At 34.8% G+C, this 17,079-nt stretch overlaps 4 protein-coding genes across 11 annotated transcripts in view; 3 read left to right on the forward strand and 1 right to left on the reverse strand.

Annotated features, from left to right (window-relative positions):
• Positions 1–580: 580 nt before the first annotated feature.
• LOC123679750 (D-glucuronyl C5-epimerase B) lies at positions 581–5,145 on the forward strand. Its single transcript, XM_045617214.1, has 4 exons — positions 581–832; positions 888–1,733; positions 1,845–2,166; positions 2,219–5,145. The coding sequence occupies exons 1-4, from the start codon at positions 770–772 to the stop codon at positions 2,752–2,754; spliced, it is 1,767 nt and encodes a 588-aa protein (XP_045473170.1). The 5' UTR covers positions 581–769; the 3' UTR covers positions 2,755–5,145.
• Positions 5,146–5,678: 533 nt separating this feature from the next.
• Positions 5,679–11,062, forward strand: LOC123679749 (pollen-specific leucine-rich repeat extensin-like protein 1). Its single transcript, XM_045617213.1, has 4 exons — positions 5,679–7,792; positions 9,869–10,065; positions 10,365–10,525; positions 10,800–11,062. Exons 1-4 carry the CDS (start codon positions 5,768–5,770, stop codon positions 11,000–11,002), a joined length of 2,586 nt encoding a protein of 861 aa, XP_045473169.1. The 5' UTR covers positions 5,679–5,767; the 3' UTR covers positions 11,003–11,062.
• LOC123679752 (post-GPI attachment to proteins factor 3) lies at positions 10,566–12,321 on the reverse strand. The gene is made up of 7 exons (XM_045617215.1): positions 12,151–12,321; positions 11,947–12,098; positions 11,739–11,891; positions 11,561–11,685; positions 11,357–11,496; positions 11,099–11,303; positions 10,566–10,724 (listed from the first exon to the last, which is right to left on the reverse strand). Exons 1-7 carry the CDS (start codon positions 12,278–12,280, stop codon positions 10,646–10,648), a joined length of 984 nt encoding a protein of 327 aa, XP_045473171.1. The 5' UTR covers positions 12,281–12,321; the 3' UTR covers positions 10,566–10,645.
• Positions 12,322–12,588: 267 nt separating this feature from the next.
• LOC123679748 (rho GTPase-activating protein 21-B) overlaps positions 12,589–17,079 on the forward strand; it is a 259,603-nt gene continuing 255,112 nt past the window's right edge. For 5 of the 8 annotated variants that reach the window (XM_045617202.1, XM_045617206.1, XM_045617204.1 and 2 more), the window contains exon 1: positions 12,591–12,817. The gene's annotated coding sequence lies outside the window, so the exon portion shown is untranslated. Of the gene's footprint in view, positions 12,818–17,079 lie in introns of all 8 variants that reach the window. The other 3 variants (XM_045617210.1, XM_045617211.1, XM_045617212.1) reach the window with 2 other exon arrangements.

The raw sequence follows: 17,079 nt of genomic DNA on the forward strand, positions 1-17,079 counted from the left end.
AATTGGGTATTTCCCAAGGATCTGTATCAGGACCATTTCTTTTCATTGCACTTACAAAATCAAAAAGATCCCATAATTCTATTTTTTTTTATTTCTATGTTTCCCAAAGATTATAGCAATAACAAACATGATAAACATATTTATTTAAGATTGATCCTCGTTTCTCACATCTGAATTTTAGGATTTTCAAGTGATCATTCAAATCTTCTTAGATAACTTTAAATACCTATTTCATATCATATCACTCCTATATATCTTGTTTAATGACCTGGTAATTCAGATATGGAAACTTTGCAGTTATTTACGGATTACAGTTATTAAACAACCATACTTCATAAATGAAATTTGAACTGAAAAAAAGATCGAATCTTATGAGGATATTTCATTATCTTTTTAATGTAGAAGCTCATTTATTGGAATAAGATATCACAAAAGTACTATTATCAAACGAAAACTGTAGAATTTTCATCAAGATTTTTTTAGTCTACCGGCTTTTGTCAACAAAAAATTCAGTAAGTGTCGTAAAGAAGAAGAATTTAGTTACAAGTTGAAATGTAGGCCAATGTCACTTACAAAATATCAACATTGTTATGTCAACATTGTCAACTCAACTCAATAATAAACCTAGTCAACATGGATTTACAATCAAACAAATTAAACATGAGTTCCTAATAATTCTTTTGGTCATTTACTTAACAAACCAATTCATGAATACAAGTGTAAATAGATCGATTATTCAGTACAGAAATAACTGTTATGTAAAAATTAAATGAATAATACGAAACCCTCATGTGGCTCTGTGGCGGCCCCCAAAATATTCCACCTTTCAAAAGTAAATATTCCGGTTTATCTATCTTCCTCAAATATTTACTTATCGAATATTTCAGGAACCTCCATTGTTCTTCATCATGATGAGGTTCAACATAAAAGTAGCTCTGCTTTTGGTTACAGTATTGGGTTTTTTTACTATATTTGCTACATGGTCCCTATGTGGAGACAGGCATTTCAAGGAATGGAATAATTTGGATAAATCTAGAGAGATTGTAGGCTCTGAAGAAATAGACTGTTTTATTAACAACGATTATGTGATTGGCTGTAGAAAGGAAGGAGACGAAGTTTTCTTGCCATTTTCCTTTTTGAAGAAGTATTATGAAGTTTATGGTAAAATTGTTAATCTAGATGGTGTCGAAAGGTTTGAGTGGTCTCATAATAGTTACAATAAGATCTATTATCCCAAAGGAAAGTATGACCCAAGAGGTGTTTTCATGTATTTTGAAAATTACAATGTGGAAATGAGAGAAAGAGTCAAATATGTCAGTGCAATGGAAGGAGTACCAATTTCTACTCAGTGGGGCAGTCATGGTTATTTCTATGCAACTCAGATAGCACAATTTGGGTTGTCTCACTATAGTAAGAATCTAACTGATCCAGAACCAAGAAGAAAAATTGTTGAAGATTCAATTAAAAATTTGGCTAAATGGACTGTACCTACTGAATCTTTTCTAGAAAGAACATTTGAAAACAATATCAGTAGTAATATTTTGAGATTTCGTACAGGAGATCACATTTCAGATATGATTTATTTGAAAATGGATCATGTGCTTGATTTTGTGATCAGTGTTGATCTGTTGCTGGGAGGCAATAGTACTTTAACTGTTGTAATGCAAAATAGAGAAAAAGGAGATGTTTATAATCTGCATTATATGGGAACAGATGTCCCGATAACAGCACAGGTAAATATAGCTACATGTGTTTTTATATGTCAACATACAGTCTATTTTGAAGATATTATATTGATTATATTAGAGTTTTGCTTTACTTAGTATTTTTATAATTTTCTTTAGGATAACAATATATACCATGGGATAGGAAGTACTCAAGAATGGAGAAAAATAGTAAGAGATCTAATTGTTGATTTAGACAAGGGCCTAAGTTTATTGAGAGAGAAAACAAAACATAAAAGAATTCCTAGATCAAAATTGAAAATAACTGCCATTTTACTATTTGGTTTTGGGTCCATTGCCAACTTGACCCTTTCGACTTCAGAACATATAACAAATTTTTATAACGCTGCTGAATGGTTTGTTAAATATCAAGATGCTAGTGGTGGATGGCCAATTCCTGTACGGAGACATCTTGCTAGTGGTTTTTCAGATTTGGAGCCAGGTAAATATTTTTTTTGTAGTTTGCAGCAGTGTTTGAATTGTTTATTTTTCAGGTTGGTACTCAGCTATGGGTCAAGGACATGCTCTGTCTGTCTTGTCAAGAGCCTACTACCACTCTGGAGAAGTCAAATATTTGATTGCAGCCATTGCAGGTTTGAAACCCTATTCAATTCCTAGTACAAAGGGCGGAGTCTTAACTTCCTTCCTAAATAAGTATTCCTGGTATGAGGAATATCCCACAAATCCACCGTCTTTCGTTTTGAACGGATTCATTTATTCCCTCTTAGGGCTGTACGATCTTATGAAAATTGCTCCTCAAGGCCAAGCTGACTTAGCTAAGGAACTTTTTGATGACGGTATTGTTTCTTTAAAAAGTATGATAATGTTATTCGACATGGGTAGCGTTACTTCATACGATTTGAGACATTTTACTTTAGGGATAGCGCCGAATCTTGCAAGATGGGACTACCATGCTACCCATATCAATCAATTGTTGTTGTTAGGAAAGTTGTTGAATGAATCCATTTTTACGGTTACCGCGGAAAGATGGATAGGGTATATGAATGGTAAAAGAGCGCCACATAATTGACTCAATTGAGCAAGTTGGTACACTTAATGAACTCTTCCTCTTCAGCCTGATGAAAAGTCTTATGATTGGTGTTGGTTTGTGACAGACTACCCAATTTTGTGAGATCCCAATTCAATTATGTATTCTTGCCGATAAACATTTCTTGATAATTTATTTTGACTGTAGGTGGAATACTGAAGGTACTACTAAAGAAGAACGATCTATATGCTAGTATTTCGAGAGAGGATATTCACGGGAAAAAAGCTTTAGTTTACATGGCAACTAAGGGGTAATATTTTTACCGAACATGAAACGGTTAACCATGAAATTGGGAGTCTGTTATTTTCTTCTGTGATAAAACAATGTATTGTATTTGATGGAATCTTGTTGGTGGAACTTCATCATATCTTAATTTTTACTTCCTTATTTATTGAACTTCCATGATGAATTTCAGATGTTTCAATTTGTTTTTAATATTGTTGAGATATAGAACTGTTGAAATTGTTGAGTATTGAATGAACTATAGAGTCGGATGAGTTTTTTGATAGCATGTTTCAATCTGAATCCATAAAGTATATACTTTTTTTTAATTATTCCAATTATTTTCCACTTGAAGGTTGTGACAATATGGCAACTACAAAATATTCAAATTATTAATTTATCTCGGGTATTTTTCTTATTTAAATTTATATTTGTGGACTCAGGATAGAAACCTTAAAGTGACTTTATCAAAATTATTACATAATGGGTCATCCAACAAAATTTCTATATGAATTCGTAGTGTCTAACAATATTAATATAAGTGAGGATAATCAGATAAAAAAGTAACTTCTCTTGAAAATAAATAATTCATTTCAAGAATTTTTGCATATAATTTTCATTATTATAGTTTACAGCTTCTATAATTTTCATTGGGTGAGCCATTATATTAATCACTGATGAGTCACAATAGTTTGTTTCATAACATGTTTATGAAGATAAAAGTATTATTTTCATTTTGCGCTACTTAACATATATTTTATTTACTAACCATTAACCTTTTTACAATAGAATTGCAGACATTATATTTTTACAATACTAAATATGTATTTAGTTTTGAGTTAGAGCATTGTTTCTTTCATCGAAAAATATCACTATGTACTCTAATAAAACTATTTTTCGCGAAAATACAGATTTCGATAAAAATCATTCCACTAGCTCATGAATAGAAGGACCAATGCTTTGAATTATTATTTGGTGGTTTGAACAATTAACCGAATTCTATACTGTTGATCATACATGTTCAGCAGAAAGTCATCTAATTTCTTGCCTAATCTTAGAAGTCAATTATAGAATAAACATTATAATTTGATTCTATTTCAAGTGATTGTATATTTGTAAAGAGCTATTTAACCATAGAATTCATGTACAGGGTTGCCCAAATCTCATATGTCTGTATAATAAAAAGAAAAATTTAGAAACATTTCACAGGGTTGTATAACCATGAAATATTCAATTTAATGATACATTTGGATATTTCCAAATCAGAAAATCGATCTATTCTTTGATTTGTAGTAGTTATTTCATCATGTGAAGTCGAAAAACAAATTTGATTTGATTCTAAACAGAATTTCAATTTTCTGGTTTGGATGTGAATGTGGTAGAACTTTCAATCATGTATATTAACCAAAGCTTATTTGTTGAATGATTATTTTCCCCTTGATATTCATTCATTTCTATCACATACTATTCTCTTAACAAATGAGTATTGCCTAACATGATTGTTATATAGGAGGTGGCTGACACAATCTAGATTTCTTATTTTGTTTTATTACTACTACTAATTTCATCTCATTTTGCCACTAGACCTTTGTTTTTTAGTAGGTATATTATATCAATTGAGGTATGAGTATTTTGAGCCTGAAAAAGACAGGATGAAATTCTATTGTATATATTTCTCAAAAACATGTTAACAAATTGCAGTATTTGGTTTGAAAAAATTTCAAATAAAAAATGATTACAGTCTCTTTGAGCCAATTTCAACGTAATATGATGATTATTGACTTAAAAAAAGATACTGTGTATTCATCAATTTATTTTGTCTAATATCGCACAGATTTTGACAATAGTTTTCCAAATGTTCAGTCTGAATTACATGTTGATAGTTTTTGTTTCTCAAATTGTTATTTATGATGTTTTTCAACTCGTACATTCCATTGACCTTTATTTAATTTGTTTTTTAGTTCCTAAATTTTTTTCAATCAGAATTTTTATGATAGTAGTGTTGGGATTTGTTACTGCTGAAATATTTAATTGTTACTGATACTTAATCTGTCTTCGAAAACTTATTTACTTTCTCTAGGAACTGCATATTTGATGAAGATAACTGACTGAGACAATAAATTAGCAAAAATATATTACCTATGCATAAAATACTGGCATTTTTATTATTCAACCCCTATTACACTTTAACTTCAATCCTCTCTGAAAATGGCCGAAAATATTCAAAATACATCCCCTTATGAGAGCTATATAGCTGAATATTGTTTATTGACTCATTGTTTCGGTGGACTATATAAGCACACGTATTTCAAGTTTAATCTAGCAAGAACGACACAAAATATCGTAGGAATATTCATTCCACTATTTTGTAAGTGGTTTCAGTTCGATCCGGTGGATATTTTTCAAATAATTAAATTCAATTAATTCAAAAATATTGAAAAAACAAATTTTCATATGGGTTAAACTGGAACCATCGAACGGGTTTGGTACATTAATCACAATTTGAAGTCTAGCGCATTCCGTTCGAGGGTGATCGTGTACACAGCGGACGGACAGAAACTATGTTGACCTCTTATTCTTCCTCAGTGAGTCGAACCCATGTATTTGAAACCACTCTCACCTTAAAAATACAGACCTTAGAACATGTGCGCAGAAACTCAAAAATTCCTCTGTGATCGTTTAAAGCTCGTCGTCTGACAACTTCAAAATTGATGGCAATGAAGATGTCAAAATTTCAAGTAAAACATTCGAGTTAAATGGGGATATATCTTAAATGGAAGATGAAGTCCAACTACAGAGTTTGGCAAAAAGACTCATAAACATTTACAATGCATGCAAATGGTCCAAAACAAAACTTCACCTACGCAAGAAAAAACGCACATACCGAAATACAGAGGACCGCGAAAATTACGAAGAATTCACAGAAGTCGAAACCGAAGGCTCTGCAAGAACTGTCTTCGTCTACAGCAGAGGAAATCGGAGGAAAATTGAGGAATCATCAGATATTTCTGATGAAGAATCAGCAGCACTGAGAAAATATCTAGAAGACAAATTGAAACGAAACAACATACTTCTTGAAGAGTACTGGAACGACCAGTCGGTCAACGTGTGCACTTGCAAAAAGTGCTGTTGCGATACTGAAGGACAGCCATGCCCTAGATACGAAATTGTGGATAAAAAGCAGAAGGGTGCCGACATTAAGAAGAATTCTAAAATTGTAATATGCGTTAATCCGACCGATAAACAACAGGAAGAACAGAAGAACAGTCCGAAAAGTTGCTGCTGTTCCACTCAACAAAATTATGTACCAAGCCCGCCAGTTAAAAAGAAATCGATCATGAAGGCGTCCAAGCCACCGAATCGAGATGGCTTATGTCAGTGCTGTCCTGCCGCCGAACCTGAGACCTACGCACCTCCAGAATGTCCTCGAATCTGTGGTTCCGAACCTTTTTGTCCTTACTACGCACCTCCACTGCCTCCTCCTAAACCGCAGAATACGACCAAAGCAGCAACTTGCCAGTGTTGTCCGCCTCCACCAAGGTGCTGCTGCTCGTATCCACCAACTCCTCCTCCTCCCATTGCCACGTCTTGTTGCCAGTGCTCCCCTCCTACACCTTCTGAAAATTTATGTTGTGATTGTTCACCACCGAGCTCTGCTGGGTGTTGTGAGTGTGAACCACCTCCGCCGGTAAACACGGGTTGTTGCCAGTGTGAACCTCCCCCACCAGCTGCTACCTTAGGTTGTCAGTGCTGCCCCCCTCCTCCTTGTTGTTACTGCGACGAAGAAATTGATTTTCCGCCAGAAGAAAATTTCTGTTGCTGCCAGACCCAAGGCGCCAACGGCCAGACCATCATACACGCTGATAAGATTATAATACCCACTTGCTATTTCAACGAAGGGGAACAGGGCACGGAGTCTGGTAATCTTTCCTGCGCGATCAGCGAAGAAGTTAAGAACGAACTGTTGGACGACTGTTCTAATGAAGGAACGGATGATAAACAGATTAACACAAGCTGTATTATAATCCGAAGTTGTACTTCTTCGTACAGACGGGCTAATGCACCTCCGCCTGAACCTGAAGCGTTTGTACCCTGTACGTGTCCTAAGAAGGATGTGCCTGAACCAAAGAAGAAATGTCCGGAACCAGCTCCGAAGCCGGCTGAACCGAAGCAGAAACCGCCTGAGCCGAAGCAGAAACCGCCTGAACCAAAGAAGAAATGTCCTGAACCCGCGCCGAAGCCGCCCGAACCAAAGAAGCCTGTCGCAACATCAAGTTCTTGTAAGAGGCCGCCGGTTTGCTGCAAGTGTCAACAGAAAATTTCGACTGAGCAGAAAACACCGACACAACGACCCCAACAACCCCCACCACCTCAAAATCAACCACCACCACCTCCCCCGCAACAACAACAACCGCCTCCGCAGCAATACCAGCCCCCTCCGCAACAATACCAGCCCCCTCCGCAACAACACCAGCCCTCCCCGCATCACAATTCACCATATCCGGTTCCTGGGGCTCCCCACGCCATGGCACATCCATCGGCTTACAACAGTATCTACCCACACGGAGAGGAGAAGATGATAGCGAAACATTCGCCTCAACCCTTCAGCGATCATCTGCACCCGCCTTACGCAAGCAATTACGTTGGTTCGCCTTACGCCGTAGGGATGGCGCCACCTAGAGTAACTGATCACACCGCCCCCTTGAGGAGCCAGAGTCAACCAGGTGACTTATGTCCTCATTTGACGCCCAACGGTGAGGGCGATTCGAGGATTCCTGGTATTAATGAAAACACAGAGGTGAGTTGATGAAAATTGGAGAACGCAAAAAGGTTGAATAATGCTATCATCATGTTTAGTTATTCCTATACATTTCTCTATTTGTATGAGTTGTCTCGCAACATCATGGAATTAGGCAATAACACGCGGTACTAGGAGATTCCTCTAGCCTTCTTTCTCCTACCTTTACAAGCATCGATTTAATATAATTGATGCTAATTTAGGCAGAATATGCTTAGATTAGATTCAAAGAGGTTCCATTGCACTGCGACCTAATGGTCTATTGGGCCCCCATCAGAGCTAACCTCGCTATTACGTGATCTACAGATAGCCTTCCAGTTCCAGAGTTTTTATGAACTCTGGAAGCTACTTCCTCACTTCTAGAAGTCTCTTGTCTAGAGCTTTTATTGCGTTGGCTAGTGATGGCGCGGCATTTCGTCACCAGGTAATCGAGAGTTTCTGCCTCCTCCCTACAGAATCTGAATTCGTCGTGTTTTCTGCTAGACCCATTCCATGAGGTGGTTCCTGAGGCTACAATTACCTGTAAGGAATTCTTTGAAAGGGTATAGAATATATTTGCAAAAATCCAGATACTTCTTAGATCTCGTGCTGTCAAAGTTTCCAAGAAACTGTTTGGAATGATCCAAACCAGGAAGATTCCACCAGATTGTTTCACTTTCGGTTTTTTCCTTATCCTGAAACTCCTGCTTCTTGTATGTACATTTGCCTATACCACAGAAAGGTTCCGGACCAATGAAAAGAGTTTCTGATTTTTTCTGGCAGCAAGATTCCACCAGAGTGTTTCTCTTTCGGTTTTTTCCTTCTCCTGAAACTCCTGCTTCTTGTAGGTACATTTGCCTATATCACATAAATGTTTCGAGACAATGAAAATAAGAGTTTGTGCTCTTTTTCTGGCAGGTGTGTTGGTCTCATCACTTTCTTCAATATGTTTGTGTGGCGATCAGAAAAATGCTCTCAATTCTGGCCAGTACAGAGATATTTTCCAAAGTTGAAATTGAATTAACCTATTAAGGTAGAACAATTCACCAAGATTGTTTATCTGCTTCAACAGTTCTTTTAATTGAAGCGGAAATAATTCCTCAATCTTTTTCATAGCACTTCGCTAAGATCTTTTGTCCTAAGACTGTATCAAAAAATTCTTCAATTTGGCGAGGCAATAAATTTCGATGTTACTTTCTTGAAAAACTGCTGGATTCATCAGTATTGCAATTGGCAACACAGTAGTCCCTTCTTTATACACCCTTTACCACCATAGCTTGGGACTATGTTCCAAGCGGTGTCATTCTGCCTATTATTGTGCAACGTGCGGCGCCATCTATGGAGTTAGCAAATAGTCACCACAGTATAATTGCCTCGGAACCAATCTTGAGTTCTTAGAATATTATCTATCTATATTCTGAGCTTGAGTTGAAATTTTGTTACCACATGGACGTGAAAGCTTGTTAATGTTTCATCTTGGGGATGAATTTCTTTTGCGGTCTTGGGTTTTTCATTCAATTGGGAGTTTTTTCAGAATGTTCACCACTTTAGGAAAAATAGAGATAGGTCCTTAGGGCTAGCTCAAATCTATTATGACTAATTCGAGCGTGAAATATAAATAAATTGCCAGAATTTATAACGCTCAACGCTAGGACTTTGCCGTAAAGACTAAAGAGTATTGTATTCAGCAATTTGCATATCATATATTTGATGATGCAAATAGTACAATAACATTCCGAAAATCATGGTTGACACGACGGATGTTTTGAATATGAACCTGTGGAATCGCTGATAAAAAATTCAGTAACCCTCTCTGAAATGATTATAGTTTATTTATAGTTCAGTTTGAAATGTGTAAAATATTAAAATTGATTAAAAAAGTTGTCTCAACCGTGTCCAGAGTTTTTCTTGTAAGCTATACTATGCAACGTTTATTTTAATATTAGTGTTAGAAGAAATACTAAGCTGTTGTCATATACATAAACTTGCAGCGTAATTTTTGTATTGAAAAATATTCATTGAAATGTTTTTTTAGCGATTCTAAAGATCATATAACAAGATGTCGATGATGAAGCAATTTAATTCGTATTTTTTCAGGCGGAGATATTCGCAACTTTGCAAAAGATCGAAATTACTTTAAGGGATGAAGCTGATATGCACAGCAGGAACATGCGTTGTATAGTAGATACAGTGTGTAAGCAGGCAGGTGAAATCAAGGAATTGAAAGTTTTGGTAACAGGAGTAGTGGATGAAAAGAAAGCTCCTTCTTGTAAAGAGGTTGAGAAGAAAATCAAGTAAGTTTAATTTTGTGGTTCACAAGAAAGACTGAAGCTAGCAAATGACCTCGAGGCATCTTGTTAAGCAGAGAAATTCCTCTTGTTAGATCTCCACAATACAAAGATGTATTGGGTTTCCTTTAGTTGCCTTAATATATAGTCACCTGATAAAGAGGGGTATGTACGCTAGTTGGGTAAAATAATACTCTCACAATTTAATTTCAATTCAAGGACTAGGAGAAATTCCTGATCCCTTATATATGTTGTATATGTTTCTACCCTCTAAGTTATGAGTAATATGTCTTTTCCACCACCAGAAAATTGGACAAAAAGAAAGAAAAGGAAGCCAAGAAGCAAAGAGAACGTGAAATGCAAGAAAGAGAAAAGCAAAGACAAGAAGCAAAAGATAAAGGCCTTGATGTGGTACCATCTAATTTATGCTGTAAATGTGCTGAGAAAAAGAAGAAACGACCTCAGGGTATGGTATATTTGATAGAATTAAAAGTCTGTTTTCAGAATTAATTTTAAAAACTTTAATATAAAATCTAACAAGATTTAAAAGAGGGCCATTACATATTAAGTTACAATGTATTGTACACTAAAGAGGCTTCTTAAAATTCAGCGATTTTGCTTTCAGTTCATGCCGTTTCAGGTGATTGCAATCTTTGATGGCAAACCTGGAAATAAGAATATATTTATCAGTTTCATTCGAGGAAGTCCATGCTGTAATAAATAATATTGTTTGTTTGCAGGTTGCTGTGGTAAATGTTGTGCTAAACGTTGCTTTGGGTGTTGTGGAAGATGTTGTGGAGGTTGCTGTGCGAAATGCTGTGATAGATGTTGTTTCCCCTGTGAGAAATGCTGTCCCTTATGTTGTGTATTTGCGAAGTGGTGCGATTTTTGTTGCTCGTGCAGATGCTGTCGTCGCAGAAAGAAGTGTAAATGCAGCAAATAACTGCTGTGAAATCATTGCTTTATGTAAGGTTCAAAACTCAAATATACATTTTGAACTTCAGCTTTTCATTCTACCTGAATATCTTACGTTACTAACCTGTAAAAAATTCCAACGAGGAATGCAGTTGATAAGTGCCAAATGGAATGTGAATCAATAGTGTAAAAGATAGGAGCTCTATCAATTATTTCTAGTAGAGCTACAGCAGAAGTTAAAACTGCATAAATGGCACATTTATCCACATAGGGTTTGCTTTTTCTGTTCCAGTAACACCAAATCAGCCATGAGATCACAGTAAAAATAGCTATAACATAAAATAATTGAAGAAACATTTATGATATACATATAATAGCTCACCAATGGAGAAATTCAAGGTCATATTATAATTATAATCAATTCTTCTAGCTGAGTATAGATATAAGACATGGTTTGTATAAAATAAAATAAAAAATAGAGATATCAACGAGCAATAGAGCTTTCCAAGTATCCAACAAATCCTGAAAAGTAATAATTATGGTTTTATTGTATTTTATGCCAAATAGCTTTTCATGTTAAGCCTACCTTGACACTAAAACATAACAATTAATCAATATAATAGAAAAAGCACCACAATAATCCATAAATTCTGTAAATTGTGTATCTCGAGCATGAAATATAATGGACCAAAACCAAGCATTCAAGTTAACCTGAAAGTCACAATGATAATAATTGTCGAAGTAAAGGAATATTTTTTTTTTACACAAGCGAACACATGCCACATCCAATAAAGAGGGGCGCCACTGAATACTCTCTTTCGGAATATTTTAATCCATTTCAAATGGAATAAGAAGTTCAAAAATGAGAAGATTGTAGAGGCTGGTTCCTGTATGCCTAATACTCTCACGAAAGGCCACTGAAAACGGGAAATATAATCAATAATTTACATAAGCAATATTTTCTTTTCTCACTTTGCCGTGAAACTGAGGAATCGAAACATTAGCCGATTCAAGTTTTTCAACAGTATCCCACATACAATTGTATCTACATTCATCAAAACATGGCCATTGCATGAATGGAAAGATATTGATTTCATCATAGTTGTGCAAATATGATCGACCGTCTAAAATTTTGTATTTACAAAGAATGATGTTTAACTATATTAACTATTTCACCTGTATCGCACTCTTGGTCAACGCAATAATAAAGACATGAGCGATATTGTTCCAGTTGATCTCCAGCTGAGGAATATATACATCTTAAATTTAGTAGGATAATCAAAATTATATTTGAACAATAATACATTTGAATTGTACAATTTTGACATTAATATGTTTTCGTCCAGAACCATAGAAACGTTTATAATATGAATATTGTTTTTTTTTTTGAATTAGCCTTTATGTTTTTTGATGATTTCTACTTTTTGAAGTAATTAAGGTATTATCAGCTCTTCAACATTCAGAGATAAATATTGTTTGTCGATTTATTCACTAGAAATTGCGGTTCACTAATCCAGAAATCTGTGATGAATAGCGATAGATGGAACCAGCTTCAGTGTTTCGCGGATAGATAGCAACACTATAGGAAATTCATCTGATCACATTCAAAAACTGTCAGTCGCCATTTTACCGTTTTGTTATGTGTTCGCGTACCGTTGTCTGTGATCTCAGACGTGCTTCGAGTGAGATGGAAGAGGTGTAAAATTAGAACATTTTGTTGAAGTGTCGTTATTTAAAGTGCTTGAGTGCAAAAGGTTTTTGATGTGATATCAGAGTGAAAAGTACTTTAAAATGGATGCTTTCTTCATAAATAAACTGTTTTGATAATTGACATTTTGTTTTGGTGAGTGGATAAAACACTTGAATGGGTTTGATTTCTAAGTCCAAACATTAACAGCTTTTTCTTATTAGATTTCGCAGTCAAATCTATATCGAAATAATTACCATGGGCGCAAATTCGTTTTGAATTGGCAACCATTATCAGGTGTCTGTTATCTTTTCTGGTTGATTCATGATAAAACTGCAACTGGCAAATCATTAGTTTTTATCAGTGCACAGGTTGTTCCCTTCCTTGTTTCTTGTAATTATACCTTGTTTGTTGTTATATGCTCGTTCCATAAAGTTTGAAAAACGATTTTCCAATATAACGAAGGGATTGTTTTTATTCCTAACCTAAAAAATCGATGCTTCTCAAGAGCCCACTGTATTCACCTGTAAAACAATTTAATGAATTATTCATGCAGGTAGAAAGGAGTCTTGTGAATCACACTTGTTACGATTTCTTTGCTTTTGAATTAATGATTCACCTACATTTTTCTCGTACTGACTTTGTAGTTCCCTCGTAAATGTACATTTAACCTTCAGATGCAACTTTTAAATGCCTCAAGTTGACAGCTTGCTGTTGCAATTCTGAAACCTGAGATGTATCGAAGAATTCGGATGTATTTGATCTGAATGGATGCATTTATTGCAGTTTTTGCATAGGTTTCATTTACCAGCAAGTAATCAATATCTGCAAATTTATATTGGAAACTACCAGTATCGGTAGTTTGATAAATAATGTTATGCATTCATTATTTAATAATAGCTCGATTCAAGATATTTTTATCGTATACGTCCCGTTTGATAGATTAAGTTATAAAAGGATCGATTAAATTTGTTAATGTGAAAAATAACCTTAACAGTTTCGAAGATACAGAGCCATTATGAATTTTTATTTGAGTTAATTTGAAAAAAAAATTTATACCATCGAATCAAAACTCATTACCTAGTTAGTTATGTTAGGTTAGAATAGGAAGATAATAGAATAATAATAAGATCATTCATTCTTAAGAACCAATAAAAACAATAAACTCTAACATATTTTGGAGATAACATCCTAAACATAAGTGAAAAATTAAAACTGTACAGAGTTAATAATAGTAAAATAACTGCAATAAAGACATTTTATCTGTAAGTTCAATATCCCATAACATGTTCATTAGATTTTACTTGAATATTATTACTGGAGATGTTGTATGTGCTTTTCTCCAAAGTTAATTCGACAAATTCTGCTGAATCGAAGAATTGATAATTTAAGAGCCTTTAGGTTGGTTGTGGGAATTCTTTTTGCCGCTAAATTTATACAACTGAGAGTTTGAGTCACTCGCCATCAACTTTGTTTACTGTGTTCTACTTTGTCAGTTAATTTCAAGTGTCATGAAATTTAAACAAGATCTGTGAACACTAACATAACAAGATAACATTTTTCCGATATAGGTACCACTAGTTGACTTTTTTCTTTCCCTGAATTCAGTTTGACATTTTGAGGTTTTCAAACGATAAAAGGCATACATTGAGAATATGCTATTGACAGAACTTTCATTTATTAATTTTAAGATTAAGAAATGTTTATTGATCACATAATTAGTGGATATTTTCAATTCGTGTTAATATTTATATTGAAGAAAGCAATAAAAAAATCCAAGGAGGCCGCCAAAATGCAATTTTACTCAACGTGATGTCACTTGCAGTTTTAACAATAAAGTGCAATTCACGAATGCATTTGATTCAACCTTTTTTTTATGATGATCGATTTGATGTTAGCGATAAGCTTATTATTTAATAGTGTTTCATTGCGAAGATTTCTCCTTTTCTACATTCCTGCTAAAGCAAGCTGTTTGAGATAAGCATGCAATTTTATTCTGAAGTTTTGAAAGAAATTTCTATATGGGAAATGGATCTGTACAAACTCTCGACGTACCTAGGATATTTAATTAATTAACTAGAAAATGTCGAATTCACAACAGAACTTAATGCATAGGTAATGCAAATAGGAAACTGTATGTTTATTGAAAAATTAACGTCATCCTAAATTCGCCCAATTCAATTGGTTTATCATGATCTGATATCAGGTATTGATTATTCGAGTTTTTAGAGTTTTTTGTATAATTAATTACTTATTTGTTTCGTCACATCGAAATAATGTACGAGGATGCCTATATTGAAAAAGGCATTGTTTTTTATATTGATAAAAAGAAGTAGTAAAATAGATTCTTGAAAATTCTTCGAAAAAATGAATTGGATTATTCATTGGCGTAGATGTATTTGAAAGCGATATGATAAATTCGCAGGTTATCATCGAAATTACCGGCACTTTTTCTACACAGTAGTACACGTGGTCACATAAACATTTTATAGCAGACGTCTTGACTATTGTTCCTCAATAAAAGATTGTCTATAGTGACTTGGAGTATTTATGCAATTATTGTTATTCATTATAAACTAAAAAAGATAATGAATCTATTCAATTAGCGCCACGCCTAGACAAGTAACAAACCTTATCGCCCCGTTCTTTTCGCATAGCCTAATTAAAATCACAATGTACCGATAATGATTCCACGCAGGGGCGTACGGAGGGGGGTTTCAGGTGATTAAAATCCGCACGAAAAAAATTACTGAGTATGGCGAAGTTCGTGACCGGCAATTCTACGGGCTCAAAACGCGAAAACAAATGTGGGCAGATAATTCAAAGGATCTTAATGAAAGCCGCGCTATGGCTAATTTTTTTTTCGTGTTTGCCGGGTCGATGAATTGTGTTCTCTGTGTGCTGGAGATAAAAATCGCGCACTGACAAACACACCGTGCTCCGGAGATGGAGGCGTAGGTCATGCGAGTTTTCTACCAGCGCGTCCCACACTTGGATGTACAATGTGGCGTCGGTTTTGGTTTGGGCGCCGTAGAAACTGAAAATTTAGAAAAGAGGTTATTTTAGTTTTCATTTAAAATTTTTTTTTGTTTTGTGTGATTCAGTAGGATGGTGCTATTTGCCGTATCGCCCGCGAAGCTTTCAGGGTCTTGTACAGGGTGTCCCAAATTCGATGCTCACTGAGAGCATCTCGAGAACTATATAACTTAGAGAAAAAATCTTCAAGGGATCTCGATCTCCTTCTTCGAAATTATAAGATATCAGAAATCAGACCGTAAATATGTTGAGGGATTCATCAAGCCAAGTAGCTTGACATTTTAACCAACTACTGGACTTGAAACTTGAGCTCGTGAAAAATTACTTACTTGAGATTGACTTGACTTGATTTTAGATATTTATTGCTTGACTTGATATCAAGCTACTTGATATTACTTGAGCGTGATATGCACGCGTTGCACGGCATATTTTTCTGCAATCTCGTACGCGCTTAGACTAAATAAGAGGATTCCTCGATCGCCGAGAGACAGTGTGACTTAAAAGTTTTCTCACATTTCTATGAAATCTATTGATAGATTTTGGTAGTTTCAGAAAGATCTTTTCAAACTTGACCAAAATGGCCAAGGATTTCTTATCAACGCCAGCATCTCCAGCTCCTGTTGAAAGACAATTTTTCAGAGTTGCTCTTACAGGTACAAAAACTCGCAATACGTTAGGCGACAAATTTATAAGATGCCTCATGTGTCTTAGATCCCTGATGGAAAATTATGAATTCAAACAAAGCCTGGAGGTTTCTCAATTTTTTTTTTGTTATGATTTAATTTATTTTCTATTTCTATTACATCTTATTTCTATTCTATATTCTATTTCTATTAGTGATATAATTTATGTTTCTATACTATATATTCTATTATGAGGTTGACTTGAAATCTAGTCAAGCTCAAGCCAAGTAGCTTGAAAATCAAACCAAGCCGTGAATTCCTGAATATTTTGCTCCATTCTCGAGTTACAGGGCGGTTCTGAAAAACGACTATTTCTAATATTTTGCTATTCCTAGTACAAAATAAATCCAAAAAAGCTTCATTCGAAATCTTTGTTCCTTGAAGAATCATAATCAGATGAGTTTAAGCTGTATTAATCAATAATGAAATGTCAATATCCGGCTCGAAGGGCCAATTTTTTTTTACTTTGTTTAATTCTTATGCATCGGAAAGGGGTAGGTAATATAATTCGTGTTGTTGGCGATAACGAAATATGAAAAAAAATAGGAGCCAATATTGTTGACTTTGCAAAGAAAATGAAATCGTCTTCACATCAAAATACAATAATACGATTCCATTGCTTCACAGGAACTCAGGTTATGGAATATCGTGTCCAACATTTAGTTCCTAAAATTAAAAAAAACACAAATAATATGCTTG

The sequence above is a fragment of the Harmonia axyridis genome, chromosome 5 (genome assembly GCF_914767665.1).
Source record: "Harmonia axyridis chromosome 5, icHarAxyr1.1, whole genome shotgun sequence".
In the NCBI taxonomy this organism is placed as follows: Eukaryota; Metazoa; Arthropoda; class Insecta; order Coleoptera; family Coccinellidae; genus Harmonia; species Harmonia axyridis.

Excerpts from the sequence above, each read along its gene's own strand:
- LOC123679750 (XM_045617214.1), top strand. The coding sequence starts at position 770 with ATGAATAATACGAAACCCTCATGTGGCTCTGTGGCGGCCCCCAAAATA. Across the intron at positions 833-887 it reads AAATATTCCACCTTTCAAAA|GAACCTCCATTGTTCTTCAT; the intron begins GTAAATATTCCG and ends CGAATATTTCAG. Across the intron at positions 1,734-1,844 it reads ATGTCCCGATAACAGCACAG|GATAACAATATATACCATGG; the intron begins GTAAATATAGCT and ends AATTTTCTTTAG.
- LOC123679752 (XM_045617215.1), bottom strand. The coding sequence starts at position 12,280 with ATGTATTATTGTTCAAATATAATTTTGATTATCCTACTAAATTTAAGA. Across the intron at positions 11,686-11,738 it reads TGTGGCATGTGTTCGCTTGT|GTTAACTTGAATGCTTGGTT; the intron begins GTAAAAAAAAAA and ends TGTGACTTTCAG. Across the intron at positions 11,304-11,356 it reads GACCTTGAATTTCTCCATTG|CTATTTTTACTGTGATCTCA; the intron begins GTGAGCTATTAT and ends TTTATGTTATAG.
- LOC123679749 (XM_045617213.1), top strand. The coding sequence starts at position 5,768 with ATGGAAGATGAAGTCCAACTACAGAGTTTGGCAAAAAGACTCATAAAC. Across the intron at positions 7,793-9,868 it reads GTATTAATGAAAACACAGAG|GCGGAGATATTCGCAACTTT; the intron begins GTGAGTTGATGA and ends GTATTTTTTCAG. Across the intron at positions 10,526-10,799 it reads AAAGAAGAAACGACCTCAGG|GTTGCTGTGGTAAATGTTGT; the intron begins GTATGGTATATT and ends GTTTGTTTGCAG.